This window comes from Ochotona princeps, chromosome 19, assembly GCF_030435755.1.
Source record: "Ochotona princeps isolate mOchPri1 chromosome 19, mOchPri1.hap1, whole genome shotgun sequence".
Taxonomy (NCBI): domain Eukaryota; kingdom Metazoa; phylum Chordata; class Mammalia; order Lagomorpha; family Ochotonidae; genus Ochotona; species Ochotona princeps.
In genome coordinates this window covers 47,702,040-47,719,482 of record NC_080850.1, presented here as the reverse complement: position 1 = coordinate 47,719,482, position 17,443 = coordinate 47,702,040, and the positions used below count along the sequence as shown (strand labels likewise).

General features: G+C 49.3%; 1 protein-coding gene across 2 annotated transcripts in view; it reads left to right on the top strand.

Annotated features, from left to right (window-relative positions):
- Nucleotides 1–1,319: 1,319 nt before the first annotated feature.
- The window catches only part of LVRN (laeverin), a 55,167-nt gene continuing 39,043 nt past the window's right edge, over nucleotides 1,320–17,443 (top strand). Inside the window, exon 1 of one of the 2 annotated variants that reach the window (XM_058677538.1) lies at nucleotides 1,320–2,780. In XM_058677538.1, the coding sequence (XP_058533521.1) occupies nucleotides 2,083–2,780 (698 nt within the window). In that variant the 5' untranslated portion in view covers nucleotides 1,320–2,082. The remainder of the gene's footprint in view (nucleotides 2,781–17,443) is intronic. The other variant, XM_004586352.3, reaches the window with a different exon arrangement.

Genomic DNA, 17,443 nt, shown 5'->3' with positions numbered 1-17,443 from the left:
CTCAACAACAACAACATCAACAAGTTACACACCATGAAAAAACGTGCTACTGAGTAACCAACACACGAGTGACAAAAAGGAAACACAAACGTCTCTTGGGAAAAATGATGCCACCGTGTAATCCATGAGCCAGTGATGAATTCAACAAGAGAAAAGAAATTATTTGGAATAAACAAAACTGAAATACAAAACATCAGAACACATGGGATACAGCCAAAAAAGCAAACAAACAAAAAAGATGATATTTCATTGTTTTAGCAGCCAGAGTGACAGAGAGAATCTTGCATGCATTGATTGACTTCCCAAATGGCTGCCAACATCTAGGGCTGAGTAAAGTTGAAGCCAGGAGCCAGGAACTCAGTGTTGGTCTCCCACATGGGTGCAGGGTCCCCTTGGTAGCCATCCTCTGCTGCTTTCTCAGGTGTAAGTTGGGTCACTGGATCAAAAGTGGAGCAGCCAAGACAAACGCTGCCGACAGTGCAGGCAGCGGCTTGGCATACTACTCCAGTGCTCTGACCCCATAGCTCATGCTAAAAAAATGTAGGAAACATTTTCTTGACAGCTGATGTTTATTCCAGAACTACTTTTTCATTGAAATGTCAATTATTTCACATAATATTTTTCCAGTTATTTTTTAATTGTCATGTTTCTTTCTCAGCCAATATGCTCTTTTGCAACACTCGAGTGACATTAATGATTGTCAGAAGTAGTTTTTTCTTAATTAGATGCTCATGTGGTATGGTTTTATGATTTTGTAGCTTTCTGTGTGGCAGTCAGTCTGCTTAATGATGTTAGGGCAGTAGAATTGAATCTTCATGTCCACGGGTGTGCTTCTCTTGGGAGTGAAATCATTCAGAATCCTCAGGAACCTGTCCTGGGGTGTGTCCTGCAGGACGGGGAAGGCTGGCCCAGGGCCTCATCACATGCACCTGCACTTGAATGTCAGTTCTGCCTGGTTTGGACTCGGGGTGTCCTCTTTCTCTGGGCAAAGGGTCTTGATACTTGGGGCTATGCGGAAGCTTCGGAGGAGCCGAGCCCATGCCTTGTAACACCTGGGATACGGGGCATGACACTCCTTAGCGCCCTTATCCCCTTCCTTTCCCCCTCTCCCCCCAAGTTCCACCAAGGCTGCAGGGCTCTAGCCTCCTTTCTGTTCTTGCACTAGCTACGTGCACCACATGCGTCCGGCCTCCCTCCAGAGGCAAGTTTAGGGCTAGGGATTTGTTTTCAAAAATTCTTCTGGGGCCCAGCACAGTAGCCTACTGGCTAAATCCTTGCCTTGCATGTGCCAGGATCCTGTATGGGCACCAGTTCGTGTCCCAGCTGCTTCCCTTCCAGCTCCTTGCTTGTGGCCTGGGAAAGCAGTTGAAGATGGCCCAAAGCTTTAGGACCCTGCACCTGAGTGGAAGACATGGAAGAAGCTCCTGGCTCCTGGTTTCAGATCAACTTAGCTCCAGCCATTGCAGCCACTTTGGGAGTCAACCAACAGGTGAATATCTTTCTGTTTCTCCTTCTCTCTGTTAATCTGTCTTTCCAATAAAAATAAAATCTTTTTAAAAAGGATTAAAAATTCCTTCTGACGGCATGACCGCCCTTCGTGGGTTATTACAGCACATGACCCAAATGTCCTGACTCTGAGGCCCCAACCCACCCCTCAGTATCCGGTTCCATGAGGGTAGGAGTCTAGCAGGTGCATGACTGGGAAGCCCTTTGAGCGGTCCAGGAGGACTGATTCCTACAGGGAACGCAGGCACACCTCAGCAAATCTCTTTAGGTCAAAAACCCTGTCGGAGGGGTCCAGATCTCAGAGTGGTCCAGCCGCCTCCTCCCCATGCCTCTCCTTCAGAAGCTGCAGCGGTGCGGCCCTACCCTGCACTCCCCAGGGGCGTGCCCCTTGGTGAGCTGCGTTCCGCCTCCTCTTTGGTTCTGGAGGGTGGGGGTGGGTAAGCAGGGGCTGGAACTGATTAGCTCGGAGGGGAAAGCCTTGGAGGGACAGGAGGAGGAACAGGAGCAGAAAGGAAGGCGCGGATCCAGCTGCCGCCTCCCATTCCAGGCTTCTACCCGGTTCCTGCCAGGCGCATTATGGGGTCCCCTTCCAGCCCCGGCTTTTACTTGAGCCGCGTGGTGGCCCTGCTGCTGGCCGGGCTGGTTGCCGCGCTCCTTCTAGCGCTGGCCGTGCTGGCTGCCCTGTTCGGGCACTGTGCGCGCACCCCGCTGTCGGAGTCCAAAGTCTTGGGGGTCCCCGGCTCTGCGTCCTCCCCTCCCAGCCGGCAAGAGGAAACCCGACCGACTCCAAAGTCCGGCTCTGCCCAGGACAGGGCGGCGATGACCCCCTCGAGCGAGTGGCGCCCCCCGGGCCCTTGGGATCAGTTGCGGCTGCCGTCCTGGGTCGTACCTCTGCACTATGACCTGGAGCTGTGGCCCCGCCTGCAGCCCGATGCGCTCCCGGAGCCGGGGCTGCGATTCAGCGGCTGCGTGAACATCACCGTGCGCTGCACGGCGGCCACCACGCGGCTGCTCTTGCACAGCCTCTTCCTGGACTATGAGCTCGCTGAAGTGCTCGGTCCCCTGCCTCCAGGCACCAGGGGCACCTCCGTGGGCCGTGTGCAGGTGAACGACGTGTGGTTCGCGCTGGACACGCAGTATATGGTGCTGGAACTGGGAGAGGCGCTGCAGCCTGGGTCCCGCTACGAGCTCCGGCTTGCCTTCTCCGGCCCTGTGCTCGTGGACGCCAGAGAGGGGCTGTTCCTTAATGTCTACACCGACCAAGGCAAGCGCAGGTAAGGGCCGGAGCCCGTCACTCAGCGGGTTGCAAGGGCGCACCTCTCGCCTCTCCCGGCCCCGCTCAGAGCAAAGGTGTGGAGATCAGGTGCTTCTTACGGCCGGTTTCCGCTGCGTCCCGGCTCCTACAGGGTTTTGTTTTTTTTTTTAATCGCTGTCTCTATTGAAGGTCTCTGCTGCAGCGGAACTGGGGAATCCTTCAGAAAGCCCCTTAAGAAGTTTCTCTAGCTTGCAGTTTTTCAATTCCCCTCTCCCTCCGGGGACAGAGTCCTTGCTACTTGAGGTTGGCCCCTGGCACTTGGGGACGGGCAGGCTGACCAGAAGGGCGGAGCCGCGTGGGGCTCCCTGCTCTACCTTTATCTAGGCGTCCTGGAGCCGCTGCTCCTGCACAAAGCGCACCCACGCCGCAGTGTGGCTCACCAGGACCCCGGGCTTTGCCGTTACTCATCCCCGCTTCGCGCCCAGGGTCCGCACAGCCTGCTACGCCCACCCACTGCGAGACACTGCGGGCCAGAGCGAGGATACCGATGGGATTCCTTTGCGGAGGAGCCAGGAGGGCGGCAGCAGGAGGCCTGCCCTGGGGGGGCACGCTGCGCGGTGTGCACGCGTTCCTTTTTCTCCCTTTCCACACTCCCCGGCTACTGACCTCAGGGCGTGAGCAAGGTAACAGAAGGGTTTTCTTTTTTGAAGATATCTTTCGTCTCTCCACCCTGGCTGCAGCATCTGCAGTTTACACAACTGCACCTAGTCTGCCCTTTATTATTAGAGAAAGTGTTCTCAGATGTGCCGCGAGGGCAGGAAACCGCAGAGTTGCTCTCTAAACCGTCTGCCGCTCCTTTTCAAGCTCCTTTTCAAGCTCCCCGGGGAGCACCCCTGGCGTCTTGGAGGATGCAATCTGCTAACTCTTGCTCCGAGGGGCGCTGTGCTTGGGTTGCTGCTTGGAGGATGAGGTGTCCTAGTTAAGCCTGTGGGGAAACTTTCTCAACAGCCGAGTGTAGCAGTTCAGGGCAGATGCTCTTTGTCCCAGTGCCCACTGGCTGGGCGAGTCCCAAGGTGCCCACCCCTGCAAGTGCAGCCTGAACCCGGCCGCAGCCAGGAAGGAAAGTACCCCTCTGTTGTGCTGCCAGCTGCAGCAGAGCAGGCCCCACATATGTTCAGAAACCGCGGAGGGTTCCCACCTGGCAGCGTTTGCAAGAGCCAGGCTATAGGGAAGTCAGGAGGATAGCCCCTTTGGGCGTGTGCGGGCCCTGGGTTCCAGGGACTCTGGGCAGGTTTGTGTAGTCCCACCGGCCTCAGTGTGATCCTCACTGTGTGAGGTGAGTCTTTGCTTCATTCGTGGGGGTCAGACTACACGGTGGAGCTGAGCAGGGTGGTACACAGCCGGGGTGAGTGGCTACTGTCTGAGCCCTGAGTACTGTCCCCACTTAGAACAAGGGGGAGTCAGCAAGGAGCCCAGAGGCAGGAAGGAGCCCTGCTCTAGGGCACCTGGAGCTGTTCCGGCACTGGGTGGACTTGGGTAGTTTTAGTTTGGGGAGATGGAAAGAGTTTGAAGTTGGTCACAGCAATGTGACTTACCCTAACATTGCTGAACCACACACTTAAAAACATGCGGACAGCAGATTTCATGTTACATGAATTTCACAATTAAAAATTTAGAAAGAAGGAACTGTTCTACGTCAGTGAGCTTCGAATAGGGCTCAGAAATGTACATATCACTTCAGCTAATTTAATATCCACAGTCAGTGCCTCCTATATCATTCCAACTTTGGTTTTTACGAGATTACAGAATCATTGAAAGTGAGAGGTTCTGTAGACCCTCCACCCAATACTCCCAAATAGTTTTTAAGAAAGATTTATTTTATTTTTATGTGGAAGACAGGGTTAGTTACAGAGAGGAGAGATACAGAGAGAGAGAGAAAGTCTTCCATCTGCTGGTTCATTCCCCAAATGGTTGCAATGGCCAGAGCTGAGCTGATCTAAAGTCAGGAGTCAGGAGATTCTTCAGGGTCTCCCACACAGGTGCAGGGTCCCAAGGACTTGAGCCGTTCTCAGCTGCTCTCCCAGGTCATAAGCAGGCAGCTGGGACAGGAAGCAGCACCCATATGGGATGCCAACACTGCAGGCAAAGGTTTAGCCAATGGCATCGCATCTCCCCCCCCCCCCCGCCCCCAGTAGTTCTATCTTCCATGGTAGTAGTGCAGTGTGGACGGATGCAGGAAAGTGACGTGATTCCTTTGTGTGCTCTCAGTCTGGGCTGCTTGTCGCGTGGGTACTTTGTTTGCCACACTGTCCCCTGCCTCCAAGATTGCCTTAACACTTCCGTGTGTGCATACGTACCCCTCCCCAGCAGCCCGAACCCCTGGACCACTAACATGGTCTCCACCTCTCTCATTTGTCCACTCTGACAACATTGGGTATATGGAATTATGCAGTATAGAAGCTTTCAGGATTGACGTGTGTCACTTACTAGAATCTGATGGAACTAGAGATGGGGTCCGTTCGAATTGTGTGAATTTACTACCTCTAGAAATTGTGGGTTTGCTTTTTGTTGTTGTTTTTGGTGGATCCTTTGGAATTTCCTGTGTGAAACCTCATGCCATCTGGAAAGAGCAGCGTTCAGTGCTCCCATTCCCATCCATATGCTGTTGATTTTCCTTTCCTGTTTGCTTCTGCTGGCTGAAACCTCCAGGCCAGTGCTGAACAGGAGGGTGAGGATGGACGTTCCCTCGTTTTCCTCTTGTTCTCAGGGAGACCACTTTTAACCCTTCACCTTTCAGCATGAAATAACATTGGGTATAGGATTTTGTTTGCCTTTATCAAGTTGAGAATGTTCTGCTGTATTCACATTTTTCTTGGGTGATTTTTGCATGAGTAAATTTTGTCAAGCAGTTTCTCTGTACCAGCTGATATAGTCGTGTGATTTTTCTTTCTTTTTCGAAGATTCACTTATTTGAAAGGGAGAGTGACAGAGGGAGAGGCAGACATTGAGGCACCTGGTGAGTCACTCTCACATGACTGCAGTGAAACCAGGAGCCCGGAACTCCATCAGGCTCTCCCAGTGGTCCTGGGCCCCAAGCCCTGGAGCCGTCCCAGGCACACTGGAAATGATTGGGCTCACAGTGGAGCAGCCAGGATTTGAACCAACACTCCACTGTGGATGCCAAGCTTGCAGCTTAACCCACTCTGCACAAAAGCAACTTTGTTTTCTTTGCCTGTTTTTGTGGTGTATTCCAGTGACTGACTGTTAAGTGGTGAGCCAGCCTTAGTGTCTCTCTTTTTTGATAGGGCAGCTGCTGTACAGTAAGGGCCAGCAGAGTTCCCTCCCCAGGCAGGGAGGAAGGTGTTTCAGAGTCTGGACAGACAGAGCAGGTGTCTTTGTTGCCCATTCTCCTTCAGACAACACACAACTCTCACACAGACTCTCTTCTGGAAGTCATTTCTTAGGAAACATTTACAGAAAAAGAGCTGGAGACTGGGAAGGGAAGGAGGCAGGACGTGAGATCAGGCCAAGTCCCAGGAAGGAAAGATCTGGGGAATGGGAGCCTGTCATCGGCAAGGTAGGGAGGGCTTTACTCTTCCCACTGGTCATGACCACTCCCCACCCCACCCCGGGGCAGGTGGGTCCTCAGGTCTCTGCTGTTCAGGCCTGTAGAGCACTGGCCTCCCATTTCGCATGGGCAGGCAATACAGCCAGAGCCACTCAGATTGGAACACTAGTGTCTCAGGCCAGCAGGCCAGCAGGCCCTGGCAGTGGAGGTTGCAATCCATTGAGACCTAGGGGATCAAGAGTTTCTGCCATGGGCTACCGAGGAGCCACTGTGCTAACGGCCAAAGAGGCTGGGCTGCAGCTGGATGCTGAGAAAGCATTCACTCGAGATGGAGCACAGCAAAGGGTGGCACAGAGGCCCAGGGCCCAGAAAGTCCCCCTACCTTTCTGAGTCTCTTTGTCCTTTCTTTCCCCATGTGGCATCTGGGTAGGAAGAAGATCCTTAGTGTCTGTGGAGTTTGTTCTTTGACTTGGCCTAAACCATGCTGTTGGAACCTCAGTAGCAGTGAATAACCTTTCGTTGGCAAGCTTGCAGTTCCCCCCATATTGGCAGCTACTACGGGGAGATGAGTCAGGAGGCTGTGTGCTTACACCAGGCACCTGTAACCATGTTTCAGTGACTCCTTGCTCTGTCCTCCAGGTAAAATAAGTCTCCCTGAGTTGAATAACTGCACTCAAAACACTCTGGCTTACCCATGGTTTCTAAATAGTCAACGACTCTTTAAGTCATCAAGGACTCCATAAAACCCTGCCATGTGCCAGCTGCTCTGAAAGAGGGGACCATGTCGCTCAGCTGCTCAGCTCCCTGATGGTCACATGATAGCAGATGCTCTGCACTAATTGCTCCAGTGATCCTGGACTACAGGTCGTCTTTGACCATTTTGAGACACGAGGAGGCCCTTTTTTAAACATCTTCCAGAGGGTGAATGTAGCTAACACCAGTGCCCAGGATTTTTAGGGGCCGTGCAGCATTCTCGCCTTGAAGATGAGAGACACTTTTTCATGTCACTAACATCCCATGACCAAATGGGAGCCCCTGGAATGCCTTCATCGGGGTGGTGTTTACCTTTTCTGGTTATGACACTGTTCATTGCACTTATCATTGCCAAGACTTTGGTAAGGAGTGAATAGACACGGCCAGCCTGGTGTCTAATGCCATAGAACGCAGCTCAAAGCAATGGAAAGGTTAGGAACCCCTCCTTTTCTTGCTGGCATAGAAGGGTTGAGATCTGGAAAAGGATACCTTGTAAGTAACGTATATATATATATATAATGTATAATTATTATGTGTATTATATGTGTAATCTCCCTATAATTATATGCATAATATACCACACATGGAATATAGAATACATAATATATAACATGTACAATAATATATAACATAATATATACAATATAACACATATAATATGACTATATGTTTATATGTAATATACAAATATATTTTTATATGATATATAATGCAAGATACCTTTTAAGTAATATCTTATATATTAATATATACCTTTTAATATATGTTATGCATAATTTAATACACGATATATTAATATAATATACATTTTGATTATATATCAAGTAATATGTATGATATGTGTAGCATATACTATATAATATGTATATTATATATTACATATTATATGCAATTATATGAATCTATGGTATATAACAGCTGTTCTAATATATAGTATAAATATACATATATTTATATATGTAATGTATAAATATTTTATCATATGATAATATATAGCATATATTGTATTGTATGTTGTATATATCTTTATTTCATTCCTCATTGTGTCATCTTTTCCTCTGTCTCCTAGAACATGCTGGGTAGCTGTAAATCATTTCTGGGATGAAGGCTTTTTCCTGAGGTTGCCTTACTGCTTTGCATTCCATGGTTCTTACACAGCCTGACTGTGATGTGGTTGACAGGCCCTGATGACTTCACACACACAGACCTGGGTGGTGCTGCAAGCTCTGTGTCCTTGGTAATCCCACCCTCCTGCCATGCCCATCTTTGTCACCCGCCTCCCTGCCAGGCAGTCTGGTTGGCATTTCCTGTGTTTCATCTGGAGAGACCCATGCAGCCTGTACCCTTGCATGTCTTCTTCCGCTGGTAGGTTGCTTGGAGCCTTTGGTGTCTGTCCATGGTTTCCTGTGGCAGGGATTTCTGCCTTGCATACGTTTTCCACAGTGTGTGCAGCAGCTGAAAAATCCCCAATGCATTTGGATGGTTCCCAGCAATCAATAGTCAGGTCCTTGTAGGAATTTACTTCACTTGAGCAAACGTCCGGACTGCAGAGGTCCGATCATGAGGTAAGTGAATGTTTACTGCCGTAAAACATTGCACAACTGCTTTCCCAGGGGTCTGACCGTTGAGAGCTTCCATCAACAGTGGGAAAGTGTTCCAGTCGCTCCACATCCTGCCCAGCAGCTGGCCTGGTGAGGTCAGCAGGTGCATGTGGCCCCCACTGCAGTCTTAGTTTGTATTTTCCTGATGACCAACATCATTGGACATCATTTCCCATCCCTGTTTTCCATCCGTATGTCTCCTTAGTAAAGGATCTACTACAACTTTTAATGCACATTTTTATTGCCAACTTTTAAGAGGATTCTTTCTGAAATATGAGATTTGCAAATATCTTCTTTGTTGTTTGTCTTTTCATTTTCTGAACAGTGCCTTGAAGGAACACAAATCTGAATGGATCAACTTTTCCTTTTTAATTTTTTTTTTTTTTTGAGAGGCAGAGAAAGCTTCCATCCACTGATTGGCTTCCCAGAAACACATAACTGGGCTTGGACTAGGCGAAGCGGGGGTTGGAGCCTAGTGGGCCAGTGGATGGCAAGGACCCAAGTCCTCGAGGCATCCCGGCTGCCCCCAGGCTGTGCTAAAGCAGGAAGCTGTAATTGGGAGTCGAGCCAGGACTCCAAGCCAAGCATATTACAAGGAATGCAGGTGTCCCAGGAGGCATCTTAACTGGTCAGGCAGCACCTGTCACTGATTTATTTATTTATTTATTTTTGTATCAAGCTTTTGGTACTGCATTGAAGAAAACATCTGGTTCAAACGCATAAACATTTTCTTCTGTGATTTTGTAGTTTTCAGTTTTATAGAACATCTGTGATCCATTTTGAGCTAGAGCTTATATGTGATATGAAGCATAGACGGAAACATTTTTCTTTATGAATATAGAAGTTGAACTGTCCCGCTGTTTGCTGTAAGGTCTATTCTTTTTCCACTGGATTGCCTTTGTGCCTTTGTGGAAAAAAAGTAGTATGTATGTATATGTTAAAATTGTGTTTTGTTCCATTAATGTGTGTATCTTCATAGCCACTCTGTTATTTTGAGTTCTTAGGCTTTATAGTAATTTTGAAGTTAGGTAGTATTTGTCTCCAAATTCTCGTTCCTTTTCAAAATTATCTGAGATGTTCTAGTCCTTTGCATTTCATTATATATTTTAGAATTAGATGATTAATTTCTACAGATTAGAAGAAAAAGTAGGGAAAAACCTGCTGGGATTTTGACTGCTATTGTGTTGCCTACAGAAAAATTTGACACAAAATTCAAATTCTTACTGCATTAAATCCTCTGACCCATGAACGTAGTGTGTATGTATGTGTGTGTGTATATATATGATCTTCATTTATCTCAGCAGTATCTTGGTTTTTACTGTACACACCATAAATATTTTGTCAGATGTATCCCTATTCAGATTTTAACTATTTTTATACGTAATTATTTTCAAAATTTCAGTTATTTATTGCTGGTCTCTGTGTATTTACCTTGTGTGCTACAATCTTGCTACATTCTTAGTTTTAGCAATTTTTTGCTGACAACTATTAGTTTCCTGTTAGGATGGTGATTATTCCATCTAAAGTCCTGACAGTTTTGTTTCTTTCCCACTCACGGGACCATTGGTTATTGTATCCCTGTTTTTCTTTTCCTCTTGCGTTTTTTAAGGGGGTGGCTGTTGTTGGTTATTCTGACTAGCTTTGGCAAGTTCCCCTGTTTCTAATATCCTGAGTTTTGTTAGGGGACATGCTGTTTTGACACGTGTTTGTTTTACATCTGTTGAGGTGGTCACGTGGTTTTCCTTCCGTTTGTTCGTGTCGTAAGTTGCTTTGATTTTCCATTGGTGAGCCATTCGTCATCCCTAGGATAAACCTTATCAGCCTTTTTGGATATTGTTAGATTTGTTCTGCTGGCATCTGGGTTAGAATTGCCACACCCAGGTGGCGATACTGCACTGAACTCTTCAGGGTCTGCTGCTTTGTCTGGCTTCTGGTTTCAGGTGATGGTGGCCTGGAAGAGGAGTGTGGAGGCATTCCTTCTGGAGTTTCCATGCAGGAATTTGTGTACTATAGGCACAGTTACTTTCTTTATTGTCTGGTTGGATTTCCCCAGAAGGGCACCTGGCTGGAACTGCTGGCCGTGGTTTTAGTGCATAGGAAGGTGTTTAATAGAAGTGGGGACGGCGGGGTCTGGTTGATTGGAGAGTATTAGCAGATGGGCTCTCACGGGGGAGGGGGCTGTTTAGTGAGGGTTGTCAGAGCCTGACGTGTCAAGTTCTAAAACATTTCCTTGTTCTGTGATTTGACTTGACAGAATTAGTCCCCAGTGCCAGCTTCTGCGGCTATGCCCAAACATCCCTCACCCGCTCTAATTTATGCTTGCACCAGCAGGAATAATCAGCCCAGCCTGGCTTTTCCCTGGTCTAGTCCACATGCAGCGCACAGGTGTTGAAGCCTTGCATAGTCTAGTCTGTCTCTATCCCAGCCCACGCTCTCCATTGGGAGTAGCTGTCCGGCGAGGGAACCAGCCCCTTAATCCCCCCGCCAGTTCTGCCCCTCCCTTCCTTCCTGGATCTCATGTGTGCTGGTTGGGTGCTGCATTCATATCTAGTACAGGCAACCACGCCCTGGCATTCCATAATGTGTACTGGTTTTGTCGCGACCAAACCTGGCTGCTGGACTCAGAACTCTAATCAAGAAAAGACAGAAGACAGAGCAGATCAATCATTCATCTCAGCTACATGTTAGCAGCGAAATATGGGGCAAACGGAGACTTTATGATGGACCATATCAGTCAGTGGACGACCTCATCAAGCGAAACTGGCAGCGATTCATAACTGGAGAACTATTAACACCACTAGAGCACATATCTCAGAGCATGCCCCACATCCGGGACTCGGGGTGGGCGGGAAACCGGGTGGGGCTTCTCCCTCAATATCCCCCTATACCTCAGATACATGATGGAAACAATATGGACATAATAGTTATTACCCACTTCCCTATCCCCCTGAACTTTTTTTTTTCTTTTTCTTTCTTTAACTGTAATTAACTATGTAAAGATTGTCAACAACAATACAATAAAGTAGATTAAAAAAAAAAAATTTCCTTGTTCTGTAATCCCTGTGCGTTCTGTAGTGACCTTGCCCCTTCATTCCTGACAGTGTGACTCTGTGTCTTTTTCCCTTTAGGAGTTGGGCACCCTCCGACATCCTCCCCTGTGCCACTTACTAGGTGTCTGACTAGGCTGCTAGTCCCCTGGTCCTCAGCTTTTATATTCTACTCTCTGAGGTCTCTTCTGTTTCTGGGATTCAATGATTTGTGATCTGCACAGTAGTGTAGCAAGCATCCGTGGCACCAGCATCCCGTACGGGCACCAGTTTGTGTCCTGGCTGTTCCACTTCTGGTCCAGCTCCCTGGTTGTAGCCTGGGAAGGCAGTGGAAGAAGGATCAAGGCCTTGTGCACCCATGTGGAGACCTGGAGGAAGCGCCTGGCTCCCAGCTTTGGGTCAGCTCAGTTCTAGCCATTGCAGCCACTTGGGTAGTAAACCAGCAAATGGAAAATGTCTCTGTGTCTCTCCCAGTAATTCTGACTTCCAAGTAAAATGAATAAATCTTTAAAAGATATTAGTTGGATTTGATCGGTTTTATTCATCTATTAAAAACAGAACCACTTTTTGTCCTTTTTTTTTCATTTCTGTGAATTACGTATTGACCTTTATTATTTTCCCCTTTTATTTTGGGTTTCGTTTCCTTTTCTTCTCAATATTCTTTTACTTATTTTTTTAAAAAGAATATTTGTTCACTGGAAAGTCAGAGTGATAGGGAGGGAGGGGGAGAAAGCTCTTCCATCCACTGAGTCACTCCCCAAATGACTGCAGCCAGGTCCGGGCCAGGCCGAAGCCAGGCCGGAGCCAGGAGCCAGGAGACTCACTTGCGTCTTCCATGAGGGTGGCAAGGGTCCAGGCACTTCAGCCACTTCCTGCTGATTCCCCAGGCTCGTTAGCAGGGAGCAGGATTGGAAGGAGAGTAGTGGAGATATGACCTGTTGCCCTGTACAATGCCTGTCTTACAGGTGGCAGTTTTATCTGATATATTACAATGTGGGCCTCATTTTGGCATTTTAAAAAAAGATTTATTTATTTTTAATTGGAATGCCAGATTTACAGAGAGAAGGAGAAACAGAAATATTTTCCCAAGTGGCTACAACGAAGCTGAGCTGATCTGAAGCCAGGAGCCAGGAGTTTTTCCCAGGTCTCCCACATAGGTGCAGGGTCTCAAGGTTTTGGGCTGTCCTCTCCTGCTTTACAAGGCCACAGGCAGGAACTGGAAGGGAAGTGGAGCAGCTGGGAAATGAACCGGCGTCCATATGGGATCCCAGCACATGCAAGGTGAGGACTTTAGCCACTAGGCAATTGTGCTGGGCCCTCATTTTCATATTCTTAAGACCAACACAGCTCATTTTCTTTAAGAACCTTCTTTCACAGTAAGTGTACTTAGTGTTAATTTCTCCAGTAATTTTTTGCTTTAGCAGCAGGCCACAGTAACACTATGTTGTCATTTTATTTTCATTCCATTCATCATACTTTCCAGTTTCCATTTTGGTATCCTCTTTGAGTCATGGATTGTTCTGAACTGTGCTATTTCCTTTGTGAATGACAGAGTGTTTTCTCACGTTTCTGTTGAGAGCCTGACGGGCAGTCGCATGGTGCTGAGTGCTGGATTGTGTTGTAATACTTTAAAGAACGCTGTTTTCTGGGCGAGCACGCGGCTCCTTGGCGTGTCGAGGTGCCTTTTCTCTCCGGGACTGACTCCCAAGAGCCTGAGCTCCGGGACTGGGGCAGTTCTTTCTGGAGCAGTCCCGTGGTCTGGTGGTCTCTACGCTCTGGCTGTGGGAGTCCAGGCGACTTCTCGCAGCACTGTGTGAGCTCTGGGCGTGGTGTAGCTCGCTGTCACTCCTCCTGTTCTCTTCCCAGCGTCTGGTCTTGAGCACGAGGCTCCTGGAGGAGTGTGTCCATGCAGTCGTCTCCTCGCTTACCCACTGGCCCTCGGGTTCGGACTGTCAGTGTCTCCTGAGCTCTGATCCCTGCGTCCTCGCCACGGACTGCTGGTCTGTCTCTCAGCCCCCCTGCTCCATGTTGCAGTTCAGGACAGGTGGTTGTTGAGCCTGCCTTGCTCATTCTTCCGTATTGAGGGTCCAAGAGCTTCTCAACATCTAATGTCTAAGAGACTTGTTCTTGTCATTTTTCACAATAATTTTTTTTTTTTTTTTTGCTGCAGATGTGAATTCCATCTGCCCTTGGTGCTGTGCATTCGAATTCTGTTCCTCAGCCATTTGAACATCTCACTTTGATTTCCATGTTTCCTACGTTACACAGCTCGAGTGGACGGCGTGGGGGCACGTGCAGGATTCCGGCCTGGGAGCTGAGCTCTGGTTCTGGCACCCCCCCAGGCAGTCACTTTTCCGTAGGACTCTCCACGTGGTCATCTACTTTAGAAATCCAGCAAGAAAGGGTATAAGGTCCTTTCCTTGTTCATAGATTCCCTTAAGGAATGCTGCTGCTTTTCTGTTGATGACATTCACTCGAAAAGGCAAGGAAGAATTATGGGAAAAAAACAAAAATAGGAAGATGCGGAGATGGTGTCATGATGTAGTGGCAGAAACTTGGAGTCTCTTTGGGGGACAAGTTGAGTAACCTGAAGATAACTGATGGGTTTGTGTGGAGCAGGGAGAACACCTTCCTCACAGCAACTGTCTGTGCTAGACCTCTGACAGAGGTCTTCGGGTGTGACACGTGGGAGGGTTGAGCAACATTAGGAAAGAACTTGGGAGTCTCAAAGCGAAGTCGGTGAGCTCAAGGGGCAGGTGCATGGTGATGCCAGTACTGGCTTCCCAGGTGACATGGGGCTGGGAGGTGTGACCGGGGACAAGCTGTGCTCAGCAGGTACATATCCAATGTCTTCTGACAACTAGCTTTGGGCAGGAGGTGGCCACCTGGTTCCACCTTTCCCACTTTCCCTCCACAGTGTGTAATAAGGGCTGCCCTTTCTGTTCCTGTGGGAACAAACCAGTGGCCCATTCGTTCTTCTCATGACTGCAGTTATGGAAGCACACCTCCAGGCAGCTGCAAAAGTTGTAAAACACACACCTGTGTGCCACTCAGCATGTTGAACCTCAGTCATCGCGAACTTGTCCTCAGCCTGTTGTCCTTGGCTCCCCAACCCTTCCAACTGTCTCTTGGATAGAGGCTGCCATGAGGCGAGCCAGGTGCGTGGAATCCTCCACCTCTCTGCCCCCAAGTAGGGTGTAGCAGGGCTGGAGATACAGGGCCCACCCTCCCCTAAAAAGCATTTTCCTGGTCTCTTCAGCGTTACCCTGCTCCTTTGCCGCCTGGTGTTCCCTTGACTCCGCAGGGCGTGTTCCCCCAAACCCACCCCCAAGTTCCTGTTCTGATGGGCACTGTGACTCCTTCCGCAGGCCCTGGACGTGTTGTAATGTAGCTCTGAGCTCCTCCAGCCTCCTGCAGGTGAGTGTTTATCCTGACAAGCCTTAGGACAGCCCCGATGTTGGCTTGCTCTGTCTTGGAGCTTGGCTCTTCCAAGGAACACCCATGGGTCCCTTGCCTGGGACTGAGCTGGTTTCCAAGCAGCTGCACTCTTTTGGCACTTGCACCGAGTGGTCAGTGGCCTTGCTCCTCCACTTCCCTGCCTGCTGATTGCAGCTTTCTCAAGAGCAGCCTGCTCACCAGGCTGTGTAGCTCTGGGCTTGGGCAGCACCTTCTGCCCCCCAGCTTTCCTGACTTGCTGACCCTGGCATCAGGTGTCACCTCGGATCTTCCCGGTCGTCACTCCCTCACCACCATCTGAAATGCTTAAGAGGGGTCCCAGCTTGTGTACGACATAGCTTGGCCCCTTTCTTTGGAACTGCACATCTGTTTTGCTCGGTTGTCCTGTGGAAATGTTCCTTCTCAAGTAATCAGCAAACATGGTTCATGAGCCAAGCCCTGGACAGAAGTCTGGTGGTGTAACCTCTGGCTCTGCCCAAGAGTTTGATTGCTGAGTGTGTTTTATGTAAGAAATTGGGGCAGCAACTCTCCCAAGAGTTTGATTTCATCTTGGAGTCAACTAGAGCTGGAGGTTTGTGGCGTTCCTAAGACAGCTAGGCATGACTGTTCTGAGGGCGTGCTGCGGGTGTGTTTATGTGGTGGTGGATTGAATCCTCAGGGTTGCCCGTGGGTCTCGACCTCTCTGGAACCTCAGGGACCCAGAGAGTGGGAAGGCTAGGTTCTAGGGCTGGATGAGAGGACGGGTCAGTGGTGCTGTTGCCTGTGTCACAGTACACAGTCTCCCAGACTCTTTGCTACCCAGCTGGCCACTCTGGCCTCAGGCTGACCAGCACCGCCATTGTACATTTCAGGGAAACTCTAAGAGTGGATAGAGAGGGGCCAGCTCCACTCTCTGAGATCAGGGCCTCCTTACAGGGCTACTGGAGTCCAGAGCAGAGAGGGAAGAAAAGCCAGCCTAGACTTCCCACGGTCCCAGCTGTGGCATCTTCAGATCCCAGATGCCACCATGGTGTTCCATCTTTGCGGCAAAGGAGCAGGGTAACGCTGAAGAGACCAGGAAAATGCTTTTTAGGGGAGGGTGGGCCCTGTATCTCCAGCCCTGCTACACCCTACTTGGGGGCAGAGAGGTGGAGGATTCCACGCACCTGGCTCGCCTGGTGTTCCATCTTTGAGTTGCAGGGTCCCCTGTGTTTGGCTTGCCTGAGTGGTGACTCCCTCTGCTGCAGCCTCCTGCCTGCTGAAACCACACAGTCAGTGTGCGCTCAGCAGAGCCGTCTGCTTTCTTGCCCTCTCCTTACCTGGGACTCCTTGAGATCCCCAGAGATTACTGGTCAGGGTAGCTAGTACTGTTACAAGCCTAACTTGCTGTGGTTTCTGTGACAACAACAGTAGACATCCGTCGGTGTTGTGGGTGTAACTGAGAGCGTCTTATCACTGCATGCATCAATAGTGGGTGCATAGGTCTGGGCCACCCATAGCTGCCTTCCTGTTCGTGCAAGCAAAACTGTGAGAAAGCAGGGACAAGGCAGCCCACACAGACCAGGCTTACTAGCAAGGACAATTCGCCACCGTGGGCTCAGGGACCCCTCACAGGGCCAATAGAGAAGGGAGAAGGATTATTTTCTTTTTTTAATTTTATTTTCGATGTAGTTTCCATAGTTGACAAGAATGCAAGCCCATGAGGACCACTGAAAAGTGTGGGGAGGGTTGAGGTATGAGGGAAGGTGGGTGGCACGAAAGCTTCCATTCTTGTCTTTTCTCCTATGTCTGGGTGGGGGGCAGGTGGGGGGAAGAGGGTCAGCAATGAGGAAAGGGGAGGGCCGCTCCCAGCTGCCAAAACTACATCAGTCCCGGGAATGGAGAATGTGCACTTGATATCATCTTAGAAACCCCAGTGTGGGGAAGAATGTTCCAAGAATTTCGATAGTTATGAGATGCTGTTGTTTTCACCGCTCCTTGGTTGAGACAATCCTTCCAACGTCCATTGGCTGAGAGTCCACCCCACTGCATCCGCTCACCCAGACACTTCCTGCCAAGTTTGGCCAGAATTATCCAACCCGTTCTGCTTTCCATTTTCTTACGTGGCACTTCACATCCTCTGCAAACCTAAATGAGCTGGTCACCTCGTCTCCCCTATGCACCTGTGCATGCCAGCCACTGCACAGGCATCAGCAATCTAGGAGGCCCAGTCCCGATACGTGCATTCCAAGGTCAGAGCACAAATCCGAGTTTTGAGGACAGTGGTACAGTTGGGAAG